This window comes from Somniosus microcephalus, chromosome 16, assembly GCF_052327205.1.
Source record: "Somniosus microcephalus isolate GS21.2 chromosome 16, FLI_Smic_1.0, whole genome shotgun sequence".
Lineage (NCBI taxonomy): Eukaryota > Metazoa > Chordata > Chondrichthyes > Squaliformes > Somniosidae > Somniosus > Somniosus microcephalus.
In genome coordinates this window covers 16872359-16896526 of record NC_141002.1, presented here as the reverse complement: position 1 = coordinate 16896526, position 24168 = coordinate 16872359, and the positions used below count along the sequence as shown (strand labels likewise).

Below are 24168 nucleotides of genomic sequence, written 5' to 3'. Positions count from 1 at the left end.
GTTACACATCCATCTGCTGCCTCTTCCCCCACTACTTCCCAAACTTTAATGCATTCTGTTATCACCTCATAACTCAGTCGATCCAATATTCTCCTAACCAACGTTTCTCAAACTGCAACCCATCAGGAAGCCGCTGTCCCTGGCCTCACCTGTTCAAAGCCCACACTCCCATCACCCTGGCCTCACCTGTTCAAAGCCCACACTCCCACCACCCTGGCCTCACCTGTTCAAAGCCCACACTCCCACCACCCTGGCCTCACCTGTTCAAAGCCCACACTCTCACCACCCTGGCCTCACCTGTTCAAAGCCCACACTCCCACCACCCTGGCCTCACCTGTTCAAAGCCCACACTCCCACCACCCTGGCCTCACCTGTTCAAAGCCAACACTCCCACCACCCTGGCCTCACCTGTTCAAAGCCCACACTCCCACCACCCTGGCCTCACCTGTTCAAAGCCCACACTCTCACCACCCTGGCCTCACCTGTTCAAAGCCAACACTCCCACCACCCTGGCCTCACCTGTTCAAAGCCCACACTCCCATCACCCTGGCCTCACCTGTTCAAAGCCCACACTCCCACCACACTGGCCTCACCTGTTCAAAGCCCACACTTCCATCACCCTGGCCTCACCTGTTCAAAGCCCACACTCCCACCACCCTGGCCTCACCTGTTCAAAGCCCACACTTCCACCACCCTGGCCTCACCTGTTCAAAGCCCACACTCCCATCACCCTGGCCTCACCTGTTCAAAGCCCACACTCCCATCACCCTAGCCTCACCTGCCTCCCTTTGTAACTTTGTTCTTGCCTTCAAATACTTCTGCAGCCTTCCCCAACTCACTACCATGACCTACTTCTGCCCTCTGCCCCTGCTCACATCTTTCTCTGCTCTAACACTGGCCTGCTCCTCAGTCCTGTCTCATTGGTGGATGCTCTTTCAGCCAGCATGCATCTGCTTATCTCGAACAATCTCCCTCTCTGCCTCAAATCCTCCTCCATTTCAATTTTGAGAAACCTCACAAAAACTTTTCTCTTCAAGGGCTCTTTCAGCCCTCTCCTCCAACTCGATGCTACTTGTTCTATCCCTTCTCTCTCATCTCTGTAAAGCTCTGAGATGTTTTTCTAACATGAGGATCACAATGTAAATACAAGTTGTAATATTTATTAACCCACCTGGGGTTGTGATAGCAGTACTCCAATTAGCCTTAGAAATGCTAAATTAGGTGAGGGGGAATAACTATGGAGAAACAGCTATCCCATCATTCACAGCAGTATTGAATACTCCCTATTAACACAATAGGGCTGTCAGCATCTTAATCTCCTGCTTCTTCATGTTTGCCAAACAAATGCCTGGAACTACCAGCTCCTTGTGTAATCTTGCCCCAGCCTTCACTCTCTACACACGAGACCACAATCTTCCTTTGATTTTATTGAGAATAGTCTGGTCAATGCTTCTCTCCATCATCCTCTCATGTTCCTCCTAAATTGCAGTTATGCATTTTTCCCCCTCCCTGTATCCTCACTATTTTCTTATCATAATTCATTAATCGATTTCCTACTGTAATTCACTCCTTCCGAGACCTCATTACCTTGGTGCTCCCTCAGTTTCGGCAAACTTCAGGGTCTTAAAACTCATCCTTGGAGCCACCTTATCGTTTGTTTCTCATTTACATTGGCTTCTCTGCAACTCTTTTCGTCGCTGGTGATGTCCTGAGCTACAAGACTTGGTTAATCACTGGGCATTCCCAATCAACAAGAACTGGTGCTTGCAAATTGGCTTGCCACTCTCGAGTTTTTTTTTAAAAGTGCACCAATATGTTGACAATTCCCTCATGAAGCAATCTCCGTTATCAACTAAGGAAGCCAATCAAATTTGTCTAATGTGTGGAGATTTTAGTAGCTTGCTTTAAAGCCTCGCTACTTAGTTGCAGAATCTCCATCCCTGTCCACTAGCACGTCATGGTTTCACAGCTGGCCAGTTGCTTTTCCATACCTTCATGCTCGTTACACATGAAGCTCTCATGAGAGATTGATTAGGTACAGCAAAAATCAGATATATTAACTCACTGTGTAATTGGTCGTGGACTGAGTTGGAGAGGTGCATTATTGATTGGTTATCTCTGTCTTTGATACAGCAACACCTTGCATTTATATAGCAACTTTATCATAGTAAAACGTCCTAAGGGGCTTCACAGAAGCATTATCGAACAAAAGTTGACACCGAGCCACATAAGGAGATATTAGGATTAAGAAGCGTCTTAAAGGAGGAGAGAGAGGTAAAGAGGCAGAGAGGTTCAGGGAAAGAATTCCAGAGCTTAAGGCCTAGGCAGCTGAAGGCACGGCCACCAATGGTGGAGCGATGAAAATCGGGAATATGCAAGAGGCCAGAATTGGAGGAGCGCAGAAATCTCGGAAGGTTGTAGGGCTGGAGGAGGTTACAGAAATAGGGAGGGGTGAGGGCCATGGAGGGATTTGAAAACCAGGATGAGAATTTTAAAATCGAGGTGTTGCTGGACTGGGAGTCAATGTAGGTCAGGGAGTACGCTCGATGTAAGCATGAGCGATCAGTTGAGGCTTATACTGGCTGGTTGGGCCCTGAGCTGTTCTGCAATAGCTGACAAAGAGTAAGCTGCTGAATGAGTGAGAAAGAAAGAATCACATTTATATAGCACCTTTATCACATCTTAGAAATAACTCAAAATACAAAATACCCCAGCAGGTGAGGGTTTGCCACTGGAAGTAGACTTTTGTGTTTGGCACAAGAAAAAATACCTGGAATAGGGGCTGCCAACTCCAGTTGGGCATATTCCTGGAGGATTCATCACATGACCTCCCACCTCCAACCACCCCGCCCCCCTACACCCCACCATTGGTCACCCGACACCTCCACCCCACCACTGGTCACCCGACACCTCCACCCCACCATTGGTCACCCGACACCTCCACCCCACCATTGGTCACCCGACACCTCCACCCCACCATTGGTCACCCGACACCTCCACCCCACCACTGGTCACCCGACACCTCCACCCCACCACTGGTCACCCGACACCTCCACCCCACCACTGGTCACCCGACACCTCCACCCCACCATTGGTCACCCGACACCTCCACCCCACCACTGGTCACCCGACACCTCCACCCCACCATTGGTCACCCGACACCTCCACCCCACCATTGGTCACCCGACACCTCCACCCCACCATTGGTCACCCGACACCTCCACCCCACCATTGGTCACCCGACACCTCCACCCCACCATTGGTCACCCGACACCTCCACCCCACCACTGGTCACCCGACACCTCCACCCCACCACTGGTCACCCGACACCTCCACCCCACCACTGGTCACCCGACACCTCCACCCCACCACTGGTCACCCGACACCTCCACCCCACCACTGGTCACCCGACACCTCCGCCCCACTATTGGTCACCCGACACCTCCACCCCACCATTGGTCACCCGACACCTCCACCCCACCATTGGTCACCCGACACCTCCACCCCACCATTGGTCACCCGACACCTCCACCCCACCATTGGTCACCCGACACCTCCACCCCACCATTGGTCACCTGACACCTCCACCCCACCACTGGTCACCCGACACCTCCACCCCACCACTGGTCACCCGACACCTCCACCCCACCACTGGTCACCCGACACCTCCACCCCACCACTGGTCACCCGACACCTCCACCCCACCACTGGTCACCCGACACCTCCACCCCACCACTGGTCACCCGACACCTCCACCCCACCATTGGTCACCCGACACCTCCACCCCACCACTGGTCACCTGACACCTCCACCCCACCACTGGTCACCCGACACCTCCACCCCACCATTGGTCACCCGACACCTCCACCCCACCATTGGTCACCCGACACCTCCACCCCACCACTGGTCACCCGACACCTCCACCCCACCACTGGTCACCCGACACCTCCACCCCACCATTGGTCACCCGACACCTCCACCCCACCACTGGTCACCCGACACCTCCACCCCACCATTGGTCACCCGACACCTCCACCCCACCATTGGTCACCCGACACCTCCACCCCACCACTGGTCACCCGACACCTCCACCCCACCACTGGTCACCCGACACCTCCACCCTTGCGATGCATCGCCTTCCCACACCAAGTGTAAAGTTAACAGACCCTTTGTAACTTGATTGGATGATTCTTGACTGTCAGTCAAACAGAAAATTTTCCCCACCTCCAATATTTTTACAAATAATTAATGAAAGTGCTCAAAGAAAATGAAAAGATATAATTTTATCTAATGCCCCTGCGCTTTTTCTCCCGAGTTGCTCCCAGCAGTGTCCTGGAGATTAATCTCTAATCCCTGGACGAGCGTTGGCAACTCTAATCTGGAACGAGTCCCACCCGGACAGGTACAGTTTGGTTGGCACCCATTGAAAATGGAAAAGAAATATGAAAAGTTAGAAATAAACAAGACCTCGCTACATTTGCACTGATATAGTGCGGGGCAGTTGAGAGGATGAGGCACCAGTCAGGACAGCACCTCCCTCTCACTGCTGGGTAAATTTGCCTGATTGGCAGCCAGCCGGTCTGGCAAATGCACAGGGCTGTCAGCTCATTGGCATTTTACATAGGATTACATAGACATTTACAGCACAGAAACAGGCCATTCCACCCAACTGGTCTATGCCGGTGTTGATGCTCCACACGAGCCTCCTCCCACCTCTTATGTTCATTAATAAATAGACATTCTTATTGTGAACACAGCTAGATTTTGCTAGTTACTTTATTGAGCACATGTGGACTAGGTACGGTATCTGTAGAGGCTTCCATCTTGACTGCTGCCTTGTGGGTAGCCTAGTGCCTCATGGGTAATGTAGTCTTAATATACATACAGCTGGGTAGTGTAGTCTTATACATACAGCTATATACAGCTCTACACAGCTCTCCGGCTCCACCTAGTGTCCACTATAGAATGACATGTTATTGATCATTACATCCCCCTTTCTTTGAGGTTTAACAAAATCAATATCAATCAACTTTCAAGAAAACAATAAAGATAATATCAGTAACACTTTTGTTAGTGCTCTATAAACATAAACATTTTCAAAACAGTCAACACATTTTCAAAGCTTTACATTGTACTCAAAGATTAACTCTATCAGGCTTTTTTACTTCACGTGTGGATCTTCTCAACACGGGTAAGTCTGATGTGTCTTCATGAGATTGTTCTGGCGGTGAATGACAAGATGCAGTTGCGGCATTGTCATCGATCTGCTCTTGTATAGATCGAGGTCTCCTTGCGATCTTTGCTTGGAGAGGGTTTCAGTGTTTCCTTCACTCTTCATGCCATACCTCTCAATGTAGTCAATGCACTCTCGAAAAACTGCTGGCAGCTGGATCCCATCATACAGCATAGTCCTCTCAGCAGCCTCGGCTAATGGAACACCAAAGATTGGCCTGAGGGAAGAAGGAGTATCCACCGGAACTGCTTCCTGCTCTGGTGCAGGCTTCTTCTTTTTCTTTTTCTCTTTCCACTGCTTAACAACATCTGCTGCAGTTATATCTTTGGACTTTTTCTCCTTGTGTTTTTCCTCTTTGTGCTTTTCTTCCTTTGGCTTCTCTTTGACCTTAAAGTCTTTTTCTTTCTTCTTGGAGAAACTAGGCTTTTTGAAGACATGGATACCCTTTGGCCTTTTCATCCTTGATGGGCTCTCTGCTTCATCACTTGAGTCATCTGGTCTGCTTATGGCACAGTTTATACGGTAGACTCTCTTGACCAGTTCTAAGTCTTCACAAGCTTTGTCACCTAGTATCGAATCAAGTCTTTCAGCCACAACAGAAAACATGAGATGATGCACTTTGTCTTTGACTGTCACTTTAAGTCTGCATACACCTAAGCTATCTATTTTCTGTCCATTATAGCTCTTCAGTAGTACTGACTTTTTCTGTATTTTGGGCTTTTCTTTCATATTTTTTATGTCACTCATACTGATTAAGTTTGCTTTTGCCCCAGTGTCCAGTTTCAATGTAACTAATGCTCCATTTATCTGCAGTGGGATCATCCATTTGTCCTCTTTTACTGCATTAACTTTATGTTCAGCATTGTCCATTTCTGAGGGCTGCACATTTTCTGTATCTTTTTTGATATTGTCACATGACACCATTCGTACAAAAAATGTCTCACTTAAATCAGTGTCCTCAATTACATTAACTCGTTTCCCTTTCTTAGTTTTTACTTTTGAAAAGCATTGTTTGGCAAAGTGATTCTTTCCATTACACTTTGTGCACATTTTTCCAAACGCTGCGCATTGTAAACCACAGCGTTTACAATTAAAAATTTCATCCTCCGATTGCTTTTCATTTCTGTTCTGCCCACGTTTCTTCGCCTTGTAGGACACAGCACCGACAGCAGCATTATTACTCATTACAATCGCATCATTATTGATTTCACTGAAAGTCTTCGCGTGCTTTCGAGCTAGCTCGCTGGCTTGGCATATTTTCACTGCATTTTCCAAATTTAGTTCGGTTTCTCTCAACAGACGTTCCCTGACTTTTTTATCATGAATACCAAACACAATCTGATCACGAATCATGGATGATTTCAGCTCAGAGAAATTACATGTCTGTGCTTTCAGTTTCAGATCAGTTATAAAGCTATCAAAAGTCTCATTTTGCTGCTGTGTCCTTGAACAGAACATGTATCTTTCATAGGTCTCATTCTTTTTGGGAGAGCAATGTGCATCAAATTCTTTTAGCACATATTCTAATTTTTCTCTGTTCTCCTCTGGATTAAATACAAATGTATTAAATACCTCTATCGCCTGTGGGCCTGCAACCGTAAGCAGCAACGCTATCTTCCTTGCGTCTGGCTTCGTACCGAATCTGATGGCTGCAATGTAGAGTTCGAATTGTTGTTTAAAAGTCTGCCAATTGTAGTCGATTTTTCCTGTGAGTTTCAAACACTCTAGTGGCTTCAAATCCTCCATGTCGCTTTTCACAATTTTCAGCAGATCTTCACTATCCTGGTACCATCTTATGTTCATTAATAACTAGACATTCTTATTATGAACACAGCTAGCTTTTGCTAGTTACTTTATTGAGCACATGTGGACTAGGTACGGTATCTGTAGAGGCTTCCATCTTGACTGCTGCCTTGTGGGTAGCCTAGTGCCTCATGGGTAATGTAGTCTTAATATACATACAGCTGGGTAGTGTAGTCTTATACATACAGCTATATACAGCTCTACACAGCTCTATGGCTCCACCTAGTGTCCACTATAGAATGACATGTTATTGATCATTACACCTCCCTTCTTCATCTAACCCCATCAGCATATCCTTCTATTCCTTTCTCCCTCATGTGTTTCTCTAGCTTCCCCTTAAATGTATCTATATATCAACTACTCCCTGAGGTAGCGAGTTCCACATTCTAACCACCCTCTGGCTAAAGAAGTTTCTCCTGAATTCCCTATTGGATTTATTAGTGACCATCTTATCTTTATGGCCCCTAGTTTTGAACTCCCTACAAGCAGAAACATCTTCCCTATCAAACTCCTTCATAATTTTAAATACCTCTATCAGGTCACCCCTCAGCCTTCTCTTTTCTAGAGAAAAATGCCCCAGCCTGTTGAGTCGTTCCTGATAGTTATAACCTCTCCTTTGCACAACCTCCTCCCACTTCTATGTCAAGGAAACCCAACCCTACAACCAGTGGGGTTTCAAACAGGGAAACGGTAGATACCTCCATCGCTTACTGTGAAGGGCACAAGCAGAGCGATCAGCCGCAAACTGGCAGAGGGGCAGCTAGGCGCATTCTCCATTCTTTCTTAAAACAGTAGGGGCTCGATGTATTTGCGATTCAGATGGTGGCCATTTGAGAGCAGAAATGTGAGGCAGATTGAAGAGCAGAAGGACATGCTGATCATCAGCGTGCGCTGCTCTATGAAGAAACAATTCACGCCCTTGCTCCACTAAATAAAGAAAATGTCCATACAAGCAGCGCAACAAGGCCGGGGGACCCGATCTTTAAAGGGGCACGGCCAGCTCTTGAAGTGCCTTGCCATAAATAAAGATTGTGGGGTCCGCACACACTGGGAGGTATTCAGCCATACAGCTGTTGAGCACAAGGGTGAAGTTCATGCCAAACTTCAGCCCAGAGAAGTTTTGTTTTTTCCCTTCTCATTTTTCACCCCTCATCTTCCCTTTTGGAATAGGGTAAAGTTCTACAGGGCTGAGCGCTCTCTGCTACACCACCCCAAGGAGTCAATATCCAAACTGTGCCTGGACATCATCCGAGATCAAATGGGAGTGTGGGGAGTAGGGAGGGGGTGGCAAATCACACTTGAGCCTGTTCCTGTTCTCAGCTATTGTCCAGACACATGCTCTTCCAGCAGGGGCCGCTGGGTACTTTTTCTCCCATTCTCAGGAGATGGCGACACTAATTTATTGCCCGGCCCTAGGTGCCCATGAGAAGGTCGTGGTGAGCTGCCTTTTTCTTGAATAACTGCAGTCATGTGGTGAAGGTGCTCCCACAATGCTGTTAGGTAGGGAGTTCCATGATTTTGACCCTGATGTGCCTCAATGAATCTGAGACTCAACGTTAACGGAGCAAAGCAAGGCTTTTATTAACTCAGAAAGTAATACACATTGGAGAAGTGTCTCTCATCCAGAGATCTGCTGTACTGGATGTGAGACACGCTGGGCCTGCTTAAGTAGGGGCCAGGTATGGGCGGAGCCCTACACACAACACAATACAGGTAAGGAAATGAAACTGAAACTAAACTAAACACAGAGAATACAGTGCCTGATGAATGGCATATTTCATCACATTCGCCCCTTCTACAGATTTAGTCTGTTCGGGGGTTTGGTAGTCCTCTGTGACCGACGTAGCTGTTGTGGTGCCTCGGGTGTCGGCTGGGTGTCCCCGGTGGCCTCCTGGGTCTCTGCCGGGGGCGCCGCCAGGGTTGTTGAAGGGGTAGTTGGTGGGGGCACCGTTGGTCGGTGTTCTTCCGTGGGTGATGAAAGAGTAGTGGGTGGGTAAGAGTTGCTGTGATCGTTGTTGCCGTTGTTGTCGCGGTTGTTGTCGTTACCGGCTGGGGCGACGTCTTTTATGGACACGGTGTCCTCCCTTCCGTCGGCGTGCCGGACATACGCGTATTGGGGGTTGGCGTGTCCGTCTTGTGGCCCCTCACATGGCTTCGTACAAATACCGGACCTGGGGTGGAGAGCCATGACGGCATGGATACGCCTGAGGTGGATTTCCGGGGAAAGACAAACATTCGTTCATGAGGCGTGGCATTAGTGGCAGTACACAATAGCGACCGTATCGAATGGAGCACATCTGGGAGGACTTCCTGCCAGCGAGAGATAGGGAGGCCCTTGGTCCTTAGAGCTAGAGTGACTGCTTTCCATACTGTCCCGTTCTCTCGCTCCACTTGACCGTTACCCCGGGGGTTGTAGCTGGTGGTACGGCTCGTGGCGATCCCCCTGGACAGCATGTACTGGCGTAGCTCTTCACTCATGAAGGACGCCCCCCTATCCGTATGGATGTAGCTCGGCATACCGAACAGGCAGAACAGGCTGTTGAGGCATTTAATGACCGTGGCGCTGGTCATGTCTGGGCAGGGGAAGGCGAATGGGAAATGGGAGTATTCGTCCACAATGTTCAGGAAGTAAACATTGCGGTCAACTGACGGGAGGGGGCCCTTGAAATCTAAGCTGAGCCGCTCAAAGGGCCGTGTAGCTTTGATTAAGTGGGCTCTATCTGGGCGGTAGAACCGAGGCTTGCACTCAGCGCAAATGCGGCAGTTCCTGGTCAGAGACCGAACTTCCTCAATCAAGTAGGGTAAGTTGCGGGACTTTATGAAGTGGAACAGCCGTGTGACCCCGGGGTGGCAGAGGTCGTTGTGGAGGGTCTGTAGCCGATCCCCGGTGGCGCTGGCACACATCCCTCGTGAGAGGGCATCAGGGGATTCGTTAAGGGCCCCTGGCCGGTAAATGATGTCATAATCGAAGGTGGAGAGCTCGATCCGCCACCTAAGAATCTTATCATTTTTAATCTTCCCCCTCTGTTTATTATTGAACATAAACGCTACCGACCGCTGGTCGGTAAGTAGGGTGAAGCGTTTGCCGGCTAGGTAGTGCCGCCAGTGGTGCACTGCCTCCACGATGGCTTGGGCCTCCTTTTCCACGGAGGAGTGTCTGATCTCGGGCCCTTGGAGGGTCCTCGAGAAGAAAGCTACGGGCCGCCCCGCCTGGTTGAGGGTGGCCGCCAAGGCAAAGTCAGACGCATCACTTTCCACTTGAAAGGGAGTGTTCTCGTCCACTGCCTGTAGCGTGGCCCCCTCAATATCCCGCTTAATGCTTTTGAAGGCGGTGTGGGCCTCAGCAGAGAGCGGAAAAGAGGATGCTTTCAAGAGGGGGCGGGCTTTGTCGGAGTAGTTGGGGACCCATTGGGCATAATAAGAAAATAACCCCAGGCACCTTTTCAGGGCTTTGGGAGTGTTGGGCAGGGGCAGCTCCTGTAGGGGGCGCAATCGGTCGGGGTCTGGTCCGATTTCCCCATTCTCCACCACGCTGCCTAGTATGCAGAGGCGCGTGGTGTTGAAAACGCACTTGTCCTCGTTGTAAGTGAGGTTGAGTTTTTGTGCAGTTTTCAGGAACCTCTTGAGGTTCGAGTCATGATCCTGCTGGTTGTGACCGCAGATGGTAACGTTGTCGAGGTAGGGGAAGGTTGCCTGCAAGTGGTGGTCATCGACCATGCGGTCCATCTCCCTCTGGAAGACCGAGACCCCATTCGTCACCCCAAAGGGGACTCTGAGGAATTGGTAGAGGCGTCCGTTCGCCTCGAAGGCAGTGTACGGGCGGTCCTCTGGTCTGATAGGGAGCTGGTGGTACGCTGACTTGAGGTCGATGGTGGAGAACACCCGGTATTGGGCGATTTGGTTCACCATCCCGGATATGCGGGGTAGCGGGTAGGCGTCTAGCTGGGTGTATAGATTAACCGTCTGGCTATAATCTATCACCATCCGCTTCTTCTCGCTACCCCTCACCACCACCACTTGGGCGCGCCACGGGCTGTTGCTGCGTTCGATAATGCGCTCCTTCAGGAGCCTGTCTACCTCGGTCGCGATAAACCGCCTGTCCTCCCAGCTGTACCTCCTGCTTTTGGTCACTATTGGCCGGCAGTTGGGAGTAAGGTTCGCGAATAGCGAAGGCGGCTTTACCTTCAGGGTAACCAGACCGCACACTGTGAGGGGCGGCTGGGACCCACCGTACTTGAGCGTGATGCTTTGGTGGTGGCACTGGAAATCCAGGCCCAAGATCACGCTCGCACATAGATTCTTCATGATTAGTAATTTAAAATTATCGTATACAGTTCCGTTAACGGACAATTGTACCGCGCAGTAACCCATAACGGTCGATGTCTGGGTTTTATCAGCCATAGAGATGGTGCCCCGAGCAGGGACCACCGTTAGAGAGAGTTGTTGTGCCAGTTCCGGGTGGATAAAACTCTCCGTGCTTCCACTGTCAAATAAACATTTAACCCCGCACCCGTTTACCTCGATGTCCACCATTGATTTGGATAGCGGGTGCGGTCTGGTCTGGTCCACTGTGACCGATGCCACTGTAGGGCCCTGATCGAGACAAGATGGCGTCCACGCTGTCTGCTCACAAGATGGCGGACCCCACGAGGTCGGGCAAGATGGCGTCCAAGATGGCCGCTCCCACGGCGCACACGCGGCGGTGGCGGGTTTTCCAGCAGGGTTCCCTCTGCACACCTTCCCGAAGTGCCCCTTCTTACCGCACTTAAAGCAGGTGGTGCCTTTCGCTGGGCACAGGTTTCTGATGTGCTTCGGCTGCCCGCAGAAGTAGCAGTTGGGGCCCCGACGCGTCGCGGCTGTCGTAGGGCTTCTGGGGGGAGAGCGGGGCCCCGACGGTGTCGGGCTGCCGGGCGGGGAAGATGCCTTCCAAGATGGCGGCGCCCTTGGTGCACACGTGGCGGCGTGGGCGGCGCGGGCTGAAGAGTAGGCGTCCGAGTTTCTCTGGGCCTCATCCAGGGATCGCGCTGTGTCCACAGCCTGTTTCAGGTCCATTCCTGTTTTTTCCAGTAGTCTCTGCCGGATGTAAGTGGAGCTGAGGCCTGTGATAAAGGCATCACGAACAAGCTCGACAGTGTACACTGCGGCTTTTACATCTTGGCACTTGCAGTCTTTGCCAAGCGTTTTCAGGGTGACTAGGAACTCATCCAGCGATTCCCCCAGTCGCTGTGCGCGAGTAGCGAGCAGATGCCTAGCGTACACCTCGTTCGTAGGCTGCTGGTAATGCGCCTTTAGGATGTCGCAGGCGGCCGGGTACGTGTCGGCGTCTTGGATGAGGGGGTAAACCCGGTGGCTTACCCAATTCCGCAGGATTCCGAGTTTCATACTTTCAGCGTCCGTAGCGCCTGTGATGGCTGCGGAATTGTCCAGGAAGAATTCCATACACTTAAACCAGTGTCCGAATCGTGCCGATGCGTCCGAAGCATGCGGGTCCAAATCCAAACATTCGGGTTTCAAGAGTTGGTCCATTGCGTTGAAAATTGAGTTAATAAAATTGATGTGCCTCAATGAATCCGAGACTCAACGTTAACGGAGCAAAGCAAGGCTTTTATTAACTCAGAAAGTAATACACATTGGAGAAGTGTCTCTCATCCAGAGATCTGCTGTACTGGATGTGAGACACGCTGGGCCTGCTTAAGTAGGGGCCAGGTATGGGCGGAGCCCTACACACAATACAATACAGGTAAGGAAATGAAACTGAAACTAAACTAAACACAGAGAATACAGTGCCTGATGAATGGCATATTTCATCACAGACCCAGCGACGATGAAGGATAGCAATAGAGAGCTGGAACCTTCGACAACATTCCCCTCTTACTCTGACCTCGCACCTCCTGCAGAGGAGAGAACGAGATCTTGAATCTGTGCACCTTCCTGGTCTGTATGACTCAGTTACTATGGAGCCACTGGGGGAAGCCCTGCTGTGACAATTTAATGAACATAGGAAGGAACATAGAAACAGGAGGAGGCCATTCAGCCCCTCGAGCCTATTCCGCCATTCAATTAGATCATAGCTGATCTGTATCTTAACTCCATTTATCTGCCTTGGTTCCATATCTCCTCATACAATTACCTAAAAAAATCTGTTGATCTCAGTTTCGACATTTTCAATTGACCCACCGCATCCACAGCCTTTTGGGCAGAGAGTTCCAGATTTCCGCTATCATTTGTGTGAAGAAGTGCTTAAGATAAATTTCAATGAAAAAGATAGCATTGCAAAATATGATGTGCCACCTGTATGATTTACATGATGTACAAATCCTTTCACTTTCCCAATCAACAATAGAGAACAGTCAGAGGCTCACAGAGCTATTCCTTCAACTTACACTAGTCCAATTTGCTGAACACAACACCCGCTTGGGGGCTTAAATAACTGAGCATGGCAGATTTGAGAAACCAAGGTTTGAGTGGACACAGAAGGAAGGACCAGTTGACAGAAATAGGTTAATCGACTTTAAAGGGCATCACAGCCAAGTCTTTCACAGTTACAGGCACTGCCCAGTACAGTTGACTGGACATGAAGGTCCATCACAGTGCCTTAACTATAACAACAACTTGCATTTATATAGCACCTTTATCGTAGTAAAATGTCCCTAGGCACTTCACAGGAGGGTTATCAAACAAGGAGAGTTATCAAACAAAATTTAACAATGAGCTACATATGGAGATATTAGGACAAAAGACCAAAAGCTTGGTCAAAGAGGTAGGTTTTAAGGAGCGTCTTAAATGAGGAGAGAGAGGTAGAGAGGCAGAGAGGTTTAGGGAGGGAATTCCAGAGTTTAGGGCCTAGGCAACTGAAAGCACTGCCACCAATAGTGGAGTGATAAAAATCGGGAATGCGCAAGAGGCCAGAATTGGAGGAGCGCAGAGATCTCGGAGGGTTGTAGGACTGGAGGAGGTTACAGAGATAGGGAGGGACGAGGCTATGGAGGGATTTGAAAACAAGGATGAGAATTTTAAAATTGAGGCAATGCAGGTGATGCAGGTGAATGGGACTTGGTGCAAGTTAGGATATGGGCAGCAGAGATGTAGAGGAGCTCAAGTTTATGGAAGATGGGAGACCACCCAGGAGACTCTCATGGACAAGATGAGCTCGGAGAGGGCATGCGGGGAGATTGGAGAGAAACTAGCGAAAGATGCGAGTTCAGGGCTAGGGCAGGGGGGAACCTTAGAGGACGTTTAGCCCTGTGGAAGAGAAGGAAAGGAAGCAGCAGAGGCAGCTGAATGGATAGTCTCAATCTTATATATATATATATCTCATATATAAGTCAGTAGAGAGATGGAATCTAAGCTGGGACCTTCCTAGCCTGCACGGTTCAGTGCCACACCACCCTGATACCCAATGGTCCCTCCAATACAGAGTGTGTTAATATTTACAGAGGGGCCTGTGAGGGTGTTAATATTTACAGAGGGGCCTGTGAGGGTGTTAATATTTACAGAGAGACCTGTGAGTTAATAATTACAGAGAGGCCTGTGAATTATTATTCACAAAGTGTCCTGTGAGTTAATATTTACAGAGGGTCCTGTGTGTGAGTTAATATTTACAGAGGGACCTGTGAGTTAATATTTACAGAGGGACCTGTGAATTAATATTTAAAGAGTGTCCTGTGTGTGAGTTAATATTTACAGAGGGTCCTGTGTGTGTGTTAATATTTACAGTGGGACCTGTGAGTTAATATTTACACAGGGTCCTGTGAGTGTGTTAATATTTACAGAGGGTCCTGTGTGTGTTAATATTTACAGAGGGACCTGTGAGTTGATATTTACAGAGGGTCCTGTGAGTTGATATTTACAGAGGGTCCTGTGTGTGTGTTAATATTTACAGAGGGCCCTGTGTGTGAATTAATATTTACAGAGGGTCCTGTGTGTGAATTAATATTTACAGAGGGACCTGTGAGTTAATATTTACAGAGGGTCCTGTGTGTGAATTAATATTTACAGAGGGTCCTGTGAGTTAATATTTACAGAGGGCCCTGTGTGTGAATTAATATTTACAGAGGGTCCTGTGTGTGAATTAATATTTACAGAGGGACCTGTGAGTTAATATTTACAGAGGGTCCTGTGTGTGAATTAATATTTACAGAGGGTCCTGTGAGTTAATATTTACAGAGGGTCCTGTGTGTGAGTTAATATTTACAGAAGGTCCTGTGTGTGAATTAATATTTACAGAGGGACCTGTGAGTTAATATTTACAGAGGGTCCTGTGTGTGAATTAATATTTACAGAGGGACCTGTGAGTTAATATTTACAGAGGGTCCTGTGTGTGAGTTAATATTTACAGAGGGACCTGTGAGTTAATATTTACAGAGGGTCCTGTGTGTGTGTTAATATTTACAGAAAGTCCTGTGAGTTAATATTTACAGAGGGATCTGTGAGTTAATATTTACACAGGGTCCTGTGTGTGTATTAATATTTACAGAGGGTCCTGTGAGTTAATATTTACACAGGGTCCTGTGTGTGTATTAATATTTACAGAGGGTCCTGTGAGTTAATATTTACACAGGGTCCTGTGTGTGTATTAATATTTACAGAGGGTCCTTTGAGTTAATATTTACACAGGGTCCTGTGTGTGTATTAATATTTACAGAGGGTCCTGTGAGTTAATATTTACACAGGGTCCTGTGAGTTAATATTTACAGAGGGACCTGTGAGTTAATATTTACAGAGGGACCTGTGAGTTAATATTTACAGAGGGAGCTGTGAGTTAATATTTACAGAGGGTCCTGTGTGTGAGTTAATATTTACAGAGGGTCCTGTGTGTGAGTTAATATTTACAGAGGGTCCTGTGTGTGAGTTAATATTTACAGAGGGTCCTGTGAGTTAATATTTACAGAGGGTCCTGTGAGTTAATATTTGCAGAGGGTCCTGTGAGTTAATATTTACAGAGGGTCCTGTGTGTGTTAATATTTACAGAGGGACCTGTGAGTTAATATTTACAGAGGGTCCTGTGAGTTAATATTTACAGAGGGTCCTGTGTGTGTTAATATTTACAGAGGGACCTGTGAGTTAACATTTACAGAGGGTCCTGTGAGTTAATATTTACAGAGGGTCCTGTGTGTGTTAATATTTACAGAGGGTCCTGTGAGTTAACATTTACAGAGGGTCCTGTGAGTTAATATTTACAGAGGGTCCTGTGTGTGTTTTAATATTTACAGAGGGTCCTGTGAGTTAATATTTACAGAGGGTCCTGTGTGTGAGTTAATATTTACAGAGGGTCCTGTGTGTGAGTTAATATTTACAGACGGTCCTGTGTGAAGGTAAAGTAGTAAAGGGGGTAAAAGCAAGAATAAATTGTCACAAAACATATTTAAAAGTTCTTTATCTGAATGCACGCAGCATTCTTAACAAAATAGATGAGTTGACGGTACAAATAACTACACATGGGTATGATCTGGTGGCCATTACAGAAACATGGCTGCAAGGTGACCATGACTGGGAGCTAAACATCCAGGGGTATTTGACAATGTTGGAGTCCATTATTAAGGAAGCAGTAACAGAACATTTGGATAAGCATAATTTAATCGGACAGAATCAGCATGGTTTTATGAAGGGGAAGTCATGTTTGACAAATCTGCTCGAATTCTTTGAGGACATAACAAACAGGGTGGCTAAAGGGGAACCAGTGGATGTGGTGTATTTGGACTTCCAAAAGGCATTTGACAAGGTGCCACACAAAAGATTACTGCACAAGATAAAAAATCACAGGATTGGGGGTCATATACTGGCATGGGTGGAAGATTGGCTATGTAACAGAAAACAGAGAGTTGGGATAAATGGTTCATTCTCGGGTTGGCAATCAGTGACTAGTGGTGTTCCGCAGGGGTCAGTGCTGGGACCCCAACTCTTTACAATCTATATTAACGATTTGGAGGAAGGGACCGAGTGCAACGTATCCAAGTTTGCCGACGATACAAAGATGGGAGGGAAAGCAGTGAGTGAGGAGGACATAAAAAACCTGCAAAAGGACATAGACAGGCTAAGTGAGTGGGCAGAAATTTGGCAGATGGAATATAATGTTGGAAAGTGTGAGGTTATGCACTTTGGCAGAAAAAATCAAAGAGCAAGTTATTATCTAAATGGAGAGAAACTGCAAAGTGCTACAGTACAAAGGGATCTGGGGATCCTGGTGCATGAAACACAGAAGGTTAGTATGCAGGTACAGCAGGTGATCAGGAAGGCCAATGGAATCTTGGCTTTTATTGCAAGGGGGATGGAGTATAAAAGCAGGGAAGTCTTGCTTCAGTTATACAGGGTACTGGTGAGGCCACACCTGGAATACTGCGTACAGTTTTGGTTTCCATATTTAAGAAAAGATATACTTGCTCTCGAGGCAGTTCAGAGAAGGTTCACTCGGTTGATTCTGGAGATGAGGGGGTTGATTTATGAGGAAAGGTTGAGTAGGTTGGGCCTCTACTCTTTTGAATTCAGAAGAATGAGAGGCAATCTTATCGAAACATATAAGATTGTGAGGGGGCTTGATCGGGTGGATGCGATGAGGATGTTTCCACTGGTGGGTGAGACTAGAACTAGGGGGCATAATCTTAGAATAAGGGGCTGCCCTTTCAAAACTGAGATGAGGAGAAACTTCTTCACTCAGAGGGTAGTAAATCTATGAGAGCTGTGGAAGCTGCGACATTAAATAAATTTAAAACGGAGATAGACAGCTTCCTAGCTGATAAGGGAATTAGGGGTTACGGGGAGCGGGCAGGGAAGTGGTCGTGAGTCTAGATTCGGATCAGCCATGATCCTATTGAATGGCGGAGCAGGCCCGAGGGGCCGTATGGCCTACTCCTGCTCCTACTTCTTATGTTCTTATGTGAGTTAATATTTACAGAGGGTCCTGTGAGTTAATATTAACAGAGGGCCCTGTGTGTGTGTTAATATTTACAGAGGGTCCTGTGTGTGTGAATTAATGTTTACCGAGGGACCTGTGTGTTAATATTTACAGAGGGACCTGTGTTAATATTTACAGAGTGTCCTGTGAGTTAATATTTACAGAGGGACCTGTGAGTTAATATTTACAGTGGGTCTTGTGAGTTAATATTTACAGAGGGATCTGTGTGTGTGTTAATATTTACACAGGGTCCTGTGAGTTAATATTTACAGAGTGTCCTGTGTGTGAGTTAATATTTACAGAGGGTCCTGTGAGTTAATATTTACAGAGGGTCCTGTGTGTGAGTTAATATTTACAGAGGGTCCTGTGAGTTAATATTTACAGAGGGTCCTGTGTCTGAGTTAATATTTACAGAGGGACCTGTGTTTGAGTTAATATTTACAGAGGGTCCTGTGAGTTAATATTTACAGAGGGTCCTGTGTTTGAGTTAATATTTACAGAGGGTCCTGTGAGTTAATATTTACACAGGGACCTGTGAGTTAATATTTACAGAGGGCCCTGTGTGTGAGTTAATATTTACAGAAGGTCCTTTATGTGAGTTAATATTTACAGAGGGACCTGTGAGTGTATTAATATTTACAGAGGACCACTGTATGTACGTTAATGTTTACAGAGGGTCCCTTTCAATATTTGCAAGCAGTCCCCACAGAGAAAAGTTTGAAAAAGCAGTCTCGAAGCCTTGATGAGAGTTAGAGTTTGTACTGCTCTACGGTGAGTGAGATGAATCCATTTATAGTTTAACGCAAAGGATTTTTTGCCAGCTTCAACTGGCATTTTCGTTCAGCCAACCCGAGCTCTTCCTGGGGTTGAGCTCCACTCGATACCATTCCCCTTAAGTCTTGCACCACCAAATGCGAGGGAGGAGGAATCGATGCTAAATTGACCAACACTCTGGGAATAAAATATTAAGTGCCATTACAATAAATAGAAAATTAGAAAAAAATCAAAATACAACTGTTAATCGAATTTATAAGCAAAATGGTTCAAACTCGAAAAGGTTTTATTTGTTCCTCTAACAAGAAGGAGGTTAGCTTTGCAAATATAATAGTTCCCTTCAAACATTAACAGTTACAGACAATAATCCAACATGTACACACATTAGATCTGCAACGGGACAACTGTTTGAAAATGACAGCATGCTGCTGGTATGGAGAAAGACTTGGGCCAATATGTGGGGACAACTGCAGTAATAAGTCACAGGAAAGCATCACTGAAATAAAGGAAACCCCCCATCTCGAAATAAAAAGAGAATCCAGCGACCAGATATCTCGCAGTGAGTCAAGCATCGACATCACGGCAGCCTCGCCCGACAGGGGGCGGGCAAGGGAAGATTTCACAGAGGAGACAATTATTTCAGAATCCAGATAGTTTCTGTACACTGGCTGTGTCCTCTCCCAGTGCAATGAAATTCGCTTTCAACAAACTGCTCGTTTTAAAAGGCACGTGTGAGCAGATTCATTTTTGCTAAAAAAAAATGACATAGCGAGATAACAACCAAAAAAAAAAACAGGGCTTTGCAACAAAAAAACAGAAGCATTTCCAACAGTTCTGCTTCCATAGCCCCCTTTAAGACATTCCTTTGTCTCCTAGTGTTTAATCCAAGCCCCGCTATCACCAGGAAATCCTTCCAACTATTCACCCGTAAATCAATGGGACTTTCACACGCACGCAAAGTTTCCTCACTTGTTATTCGCTCTGTGAATCAGATCTGTGAAATTAATCATTTCAGCAATTTCCTCTCTTCCTTTTTCTACATATTGAGAAGTGGATTCTCGTGAAACACAAATTCACTCTTCCACCAAAATAAAACAAGAGTGGGGGGGGGGGGGGGGATTATCCGCAAACTGGTATTTGCTGAATTTATATATCTTTCCAAATCCATTAGACTGGGAATCCAAACCAATCGGGTCCAGACTGCAAGAGTCTAGACTCCCTCAACAATAACAAGCAGGATCCCGGTGAAATGCCCAGTGTCAGTTTCACTTGCACCCAGTCAAGTCTCCCCTTCGGTTTCCGCACTCACACAGATCGAGTCTCCTGCACAGAATCGGGAAGCTGTCCCCCAATCCTTTCACAATGACCACCCTCCAACACCACACAAGCCTCCCCATCCTCAACCTGCCAGCTGATCAACAAGAAAATGAGAGAGACGTGTGTGTGTGTGTGTGTGTTAATTTCAAGTCTTACCTTGGTACATCGGGGCCAGCGGTGCAATGCTGTATGCTATGCATGGCAGAATACAAAGCCAGTTGCTCCTCTCCTTGCTAAACACGGTGTAGATCTGCCATATTGTGCTGGACTAATTTGGACTGTAAATCCCTGGCTGCATCACTGTTCCGATTCATCCAGAGCGAGCGAGAGAGAGAGAGAGGGGGGGAGAGAGAGAGACATTGGGGGGAAAAACTCTTGCAGGATCGGTCATTGAACGCTCTTCTTTCACGCAAGGTTCTCTCTCCCTCTCCCTCCCTCTCTCTCCCCACCCCAGTACAAGACACCGGAGACCCTGCGAGGATCCAGTGCGAGTCCCACATACGGATCTGCTACTTTGTGTCTCAATATTATTTTTAAAAATTGAGCCAAATTGCGATCTTTTTTTTACCTCCTAGACAACATGTCTGGGGGGGGGGGGGGGGGGTTTCTGCAAACTTACAAGCAGAAGCCAGAGAGCCGGAGAGACATCAACTGCCTATGCAGTCGATCTCTCCCGAAAATAAACCCTTTAAGAGCGAGCTTAGCAACTTTGCTTTCCACCCCCCTCCCTCCCTCCCCCCAACTCTCTTTGCAATGACTTTTTGATCGCGATCTCTCTTTTTGGGGGGAGGAGGTACAGAAGGTGTTGGGCTGTAATCACTGCGGTGGATGAGGAGGACAGAATCGATGTCTCCAGCACAGAAACTGAAGGGGAATTATTTCGGCACCGTTCTTCTTTCGACTGCTACAGGCTGAGAGCGAGCGTGACGCAAAGACAGATACAACAAATGGAAATAGGGATGAGCCAGCGAGCGAGTGATGCCCATCCAGACTGGACACTTTAACTCCTTGCTTTCTGGGCTGTGAAAGGGAACAATTTCATCTTCTTTATTATTAAAATATAAATCAACGCACTTAATTGCCCACTGTCTAACCCCGCAACCAACACCGAGAAATAGATGATCTCATTGCTGTTTTGTGGGAGCTTGCTGTGCGCAAATTGGCTGCTGCGTTCCCTACATTACAACAGTGACTCCACTTCAAAAAGTAGTTAATTGGCTGAAAAGCGCTTTGGGACGTCCCGAGGTCGTGAAAGGCGCTATATAAATGCACAATCTTTCATTTTTTTTCTAAGTATATGCGCATGTATAAGTACAATCGTTTTATTTTCTTTTTCATTAATTCTCGGGATGTGAGCGCCGCTGGCCAGGCCAGCGTTTATTGCCCATCTCTCGCTGCCCTTGAGAAGGTGGTGGTGAGCCGTCTTCTTGAACCGCTGCAGTCCGTGTGGTGAAGGTGCTCCCACACTGCTGTTAGTGAGGGAGTTCCAGGATTTTGACCCAGCGACGATGAAGTAACAGCGGTATATTTCCAAGTCAGGATGGTGTGTGACTTGGAGGTGGTGGTGTTCCCATGTGATCGCTGCCCTTGTCCTTCTAGGTGGTGGAGGGCAAGGGTTTGGGAGGTGCATTTCTTGCTGTGCAGGATAGCTTCTTCGTCTTCATTCAAAGGCCATTGCCATTACACCTCTCAAAGTGTAATGAATTGACAGTATGGAGTTGGCGAGGGCAGTGAGAATTGTCATTTTCTGTAGCACTGGGGAATCAATTGGCCTGGAATCCCTGGTTTAAACCGAGGTGGTGTACCACTGCTGCATTGTAAAAAAGATCCCGTAGCACTGTTCGAGGACAGGGAGGGAGATCACCCGGCATTTTGGCCAACATTCCTCCCTCAGACGACAACTGCAAGCAAAAAAAAATGTAAACTGGTCAACCGTCTCCTGCTGTTTGTGGGATCATTCTGTGCATGCATCAGCTGCCTGATAAAACAACAGTGACTGCGTTCCAAAGCAGTTGATTGTGCAAAGCAGCTCGATGCATTGAGAGGTGATGAGGAGCTATTTAAATGCTCATCGAAGGCTGCGGCTGCTGTTTTGTTCCTTGGTGCTGCTTAATGTCGAAACATCTCAACTGAAACAGCAAAGGTTGAGAAGTATGACTGTCGTACAAAAGTGTTGGTCAAAATTGATTTTTCATATGTTTGTCAAACGTATGAGTCAATGGCATACAAATTTTAAAATTCTCATCCTTGTGTTCAAATCCCTTCATGGCCTCACCCCTCCCAGTCACGATAACCTCCTCCAGCCCTCCAACCCTCCAAGATCTCTGCGTTCATCCAACTCTGGCCTCTTGTGCATTGCCGATTTTCATTGCCTCACCATTGGTGGCCATGCTTTCAGCTGCCGAGGCCCTAAGCTCTGGAATTCCCTCCCTAAACCTCTCCGCCTCTCTACCTCTTTCTCTTCCTTTAAGATTCTGCTTAAAACCTGCCTCGCTGACCAATCGTTTAGTCACCTGTCCTAATGTTTCCTTCTTTAGCTCATTGTCATTTTTTTTCTGATTACGCTCCTGTGAAGCGCCCTGAGATGTTTTACTATGTTGAAGGCGCTATACAAATGCAAGTTGTTGTTGTCAGGCGAGGCTGATTGGCTTGTGAAAGCAGGTGCATGCGAAGTCACACACCACCCTGATTTGGAAGTATATCGGTGTTCCTTCATCGTCACTGGGTCAAAATCCTGGAACTCCCTCCCTAACATGATTGTGGGAGCGCCTTCACCACACGGACTGCAGAGGTTCAAGAAGAAGGTCCACCACCACCTACTCAAGGGCAACTAGGAATAGGCAATAAATATCAGCCTTGCCAGTGAAGCCCACATGATGAGAATTAAGTTAAAGAAAAAGTGGTATGTGTCACTTTGATGTGCAGGTGTTAACAACAAACATGGCATACAGCACGTTTCCTTCAGTGCCTTACTTCATAAAGAGAGCATATAACTCAGCCATTCTGACCAGTAAGGTCCCAGGTTCTGTCCCTGATCTCCGTGATTGCAGGTAGATTACCCCTCTCAGGAGGATGTAAAAGATCCCATGGCACTATTTCTAAGAAAAGGAGAGTTCTCCCCTGTGTCCTGGACAATATTTATCCCTAAACCAGCATCACTAAAAAAAAATGAATGGTCATTATCACATTGCTGTTTGTGGGAGCTTGCTGTGTGCAAATTGGCTGCTGCGTTTCCTACATTACAACAGTGACCACTTTAAAAGTACTTCATTGGCTGTAAAGCACTTTGGGATGTCCTGAGGTCATGAAAAGCGATGTTTAAATGGAAAACTTTCTTTTAAAAAAAACAAACACACAAAGTTTTGAAAAATAAATATTTTCTATGATGGTGCTTTACTGCTCCTGTGAAGTGTTTTACAACTCACTGGAAAAGTATGTGGCCACAACATTGGAAATGCTTTAAGCAAGAACTTGGGTTGGAATAAATTGGGTTGCGGGTCATCCAAAATATGCTTTCCAGCCATTTGCTCCCTCCTGCTCCTCCAGGTACAGGCTCCTGCTGGTGTACAGTTCCACAGAAGCTCACCACATCTCATCCAAGTGGCCATCGTCTTCCTTTAGCCTCAACATCAGCACCAGAAAAGCCAGTTTGACCCCAGAGGTCATCAGAGCTTAGCCTGATTCTGTCCTCACCTGACCTTCCAGCGGGGGTCACTGGACAGTGATTCAGAACAAGGTTCCTGGCTCTTGCTGCCTGCGGCTCGGGGTCAATTTCAATTACACTCCGATATCATTTCACGCAGCATAGACCAGGGATCGAATCTGGAACCTTCTGTCTATCTCTATCTCATAAGAAAGAAGAACTTGCATTTATATAGCGCCTTTCACAACTTCAGGACATCCCAACAAAGAGCTTTACATTAGATCATGGCTGATCATGTGCTTCAACTCCATTTTACATCTTTGCTCCAAATCCCTTGATACCCTTACCTAATAAAAATCTATTGATCTCAGTCTTGAAAATTTCAATTGACCACAGCCTTTCTGGGGAGAGAGTTCCAGATTTCCACTACCCTTTGTGTGAAGAAGTGCTTCCTGATTTCACTCCTGAACGGCCTGGCTCTAATTTTAAGATTGTGCCCCCTTATTC

The 24168-nt window shown here is 47.1% G+C and overlaps 1 protein-coding gene across 6 annotated transcripts in view; it reads right to left on the bottom strand.

Annotated features, from left to right (window-relative positions):
* Positions 1–20931, bottom strand: part of hipk2 (homeodomain interacting protein kinase 2) — a 295692-nt gene extending 274761 nt beyond the window's left edge. For all 6 annotated transcript variants that reach the window (XM_086008608.1, XM_086008610.1, XM_086008609.1 and 3 more), the window contains exon 1: positions 20175–20931. In XM_086008608.1, the coding sequence (XP_085864734.1) occupies positions 20175–20184 (10 nt within the window). In that variant the 5' untranslated portion in view covers positions 20185–20931. The remainder of the gene's footprint in view (positions 1–20174) is intronic.
* Between the last annotated feature and the right edge of the window lie 3237 nt (positions 20932–24168).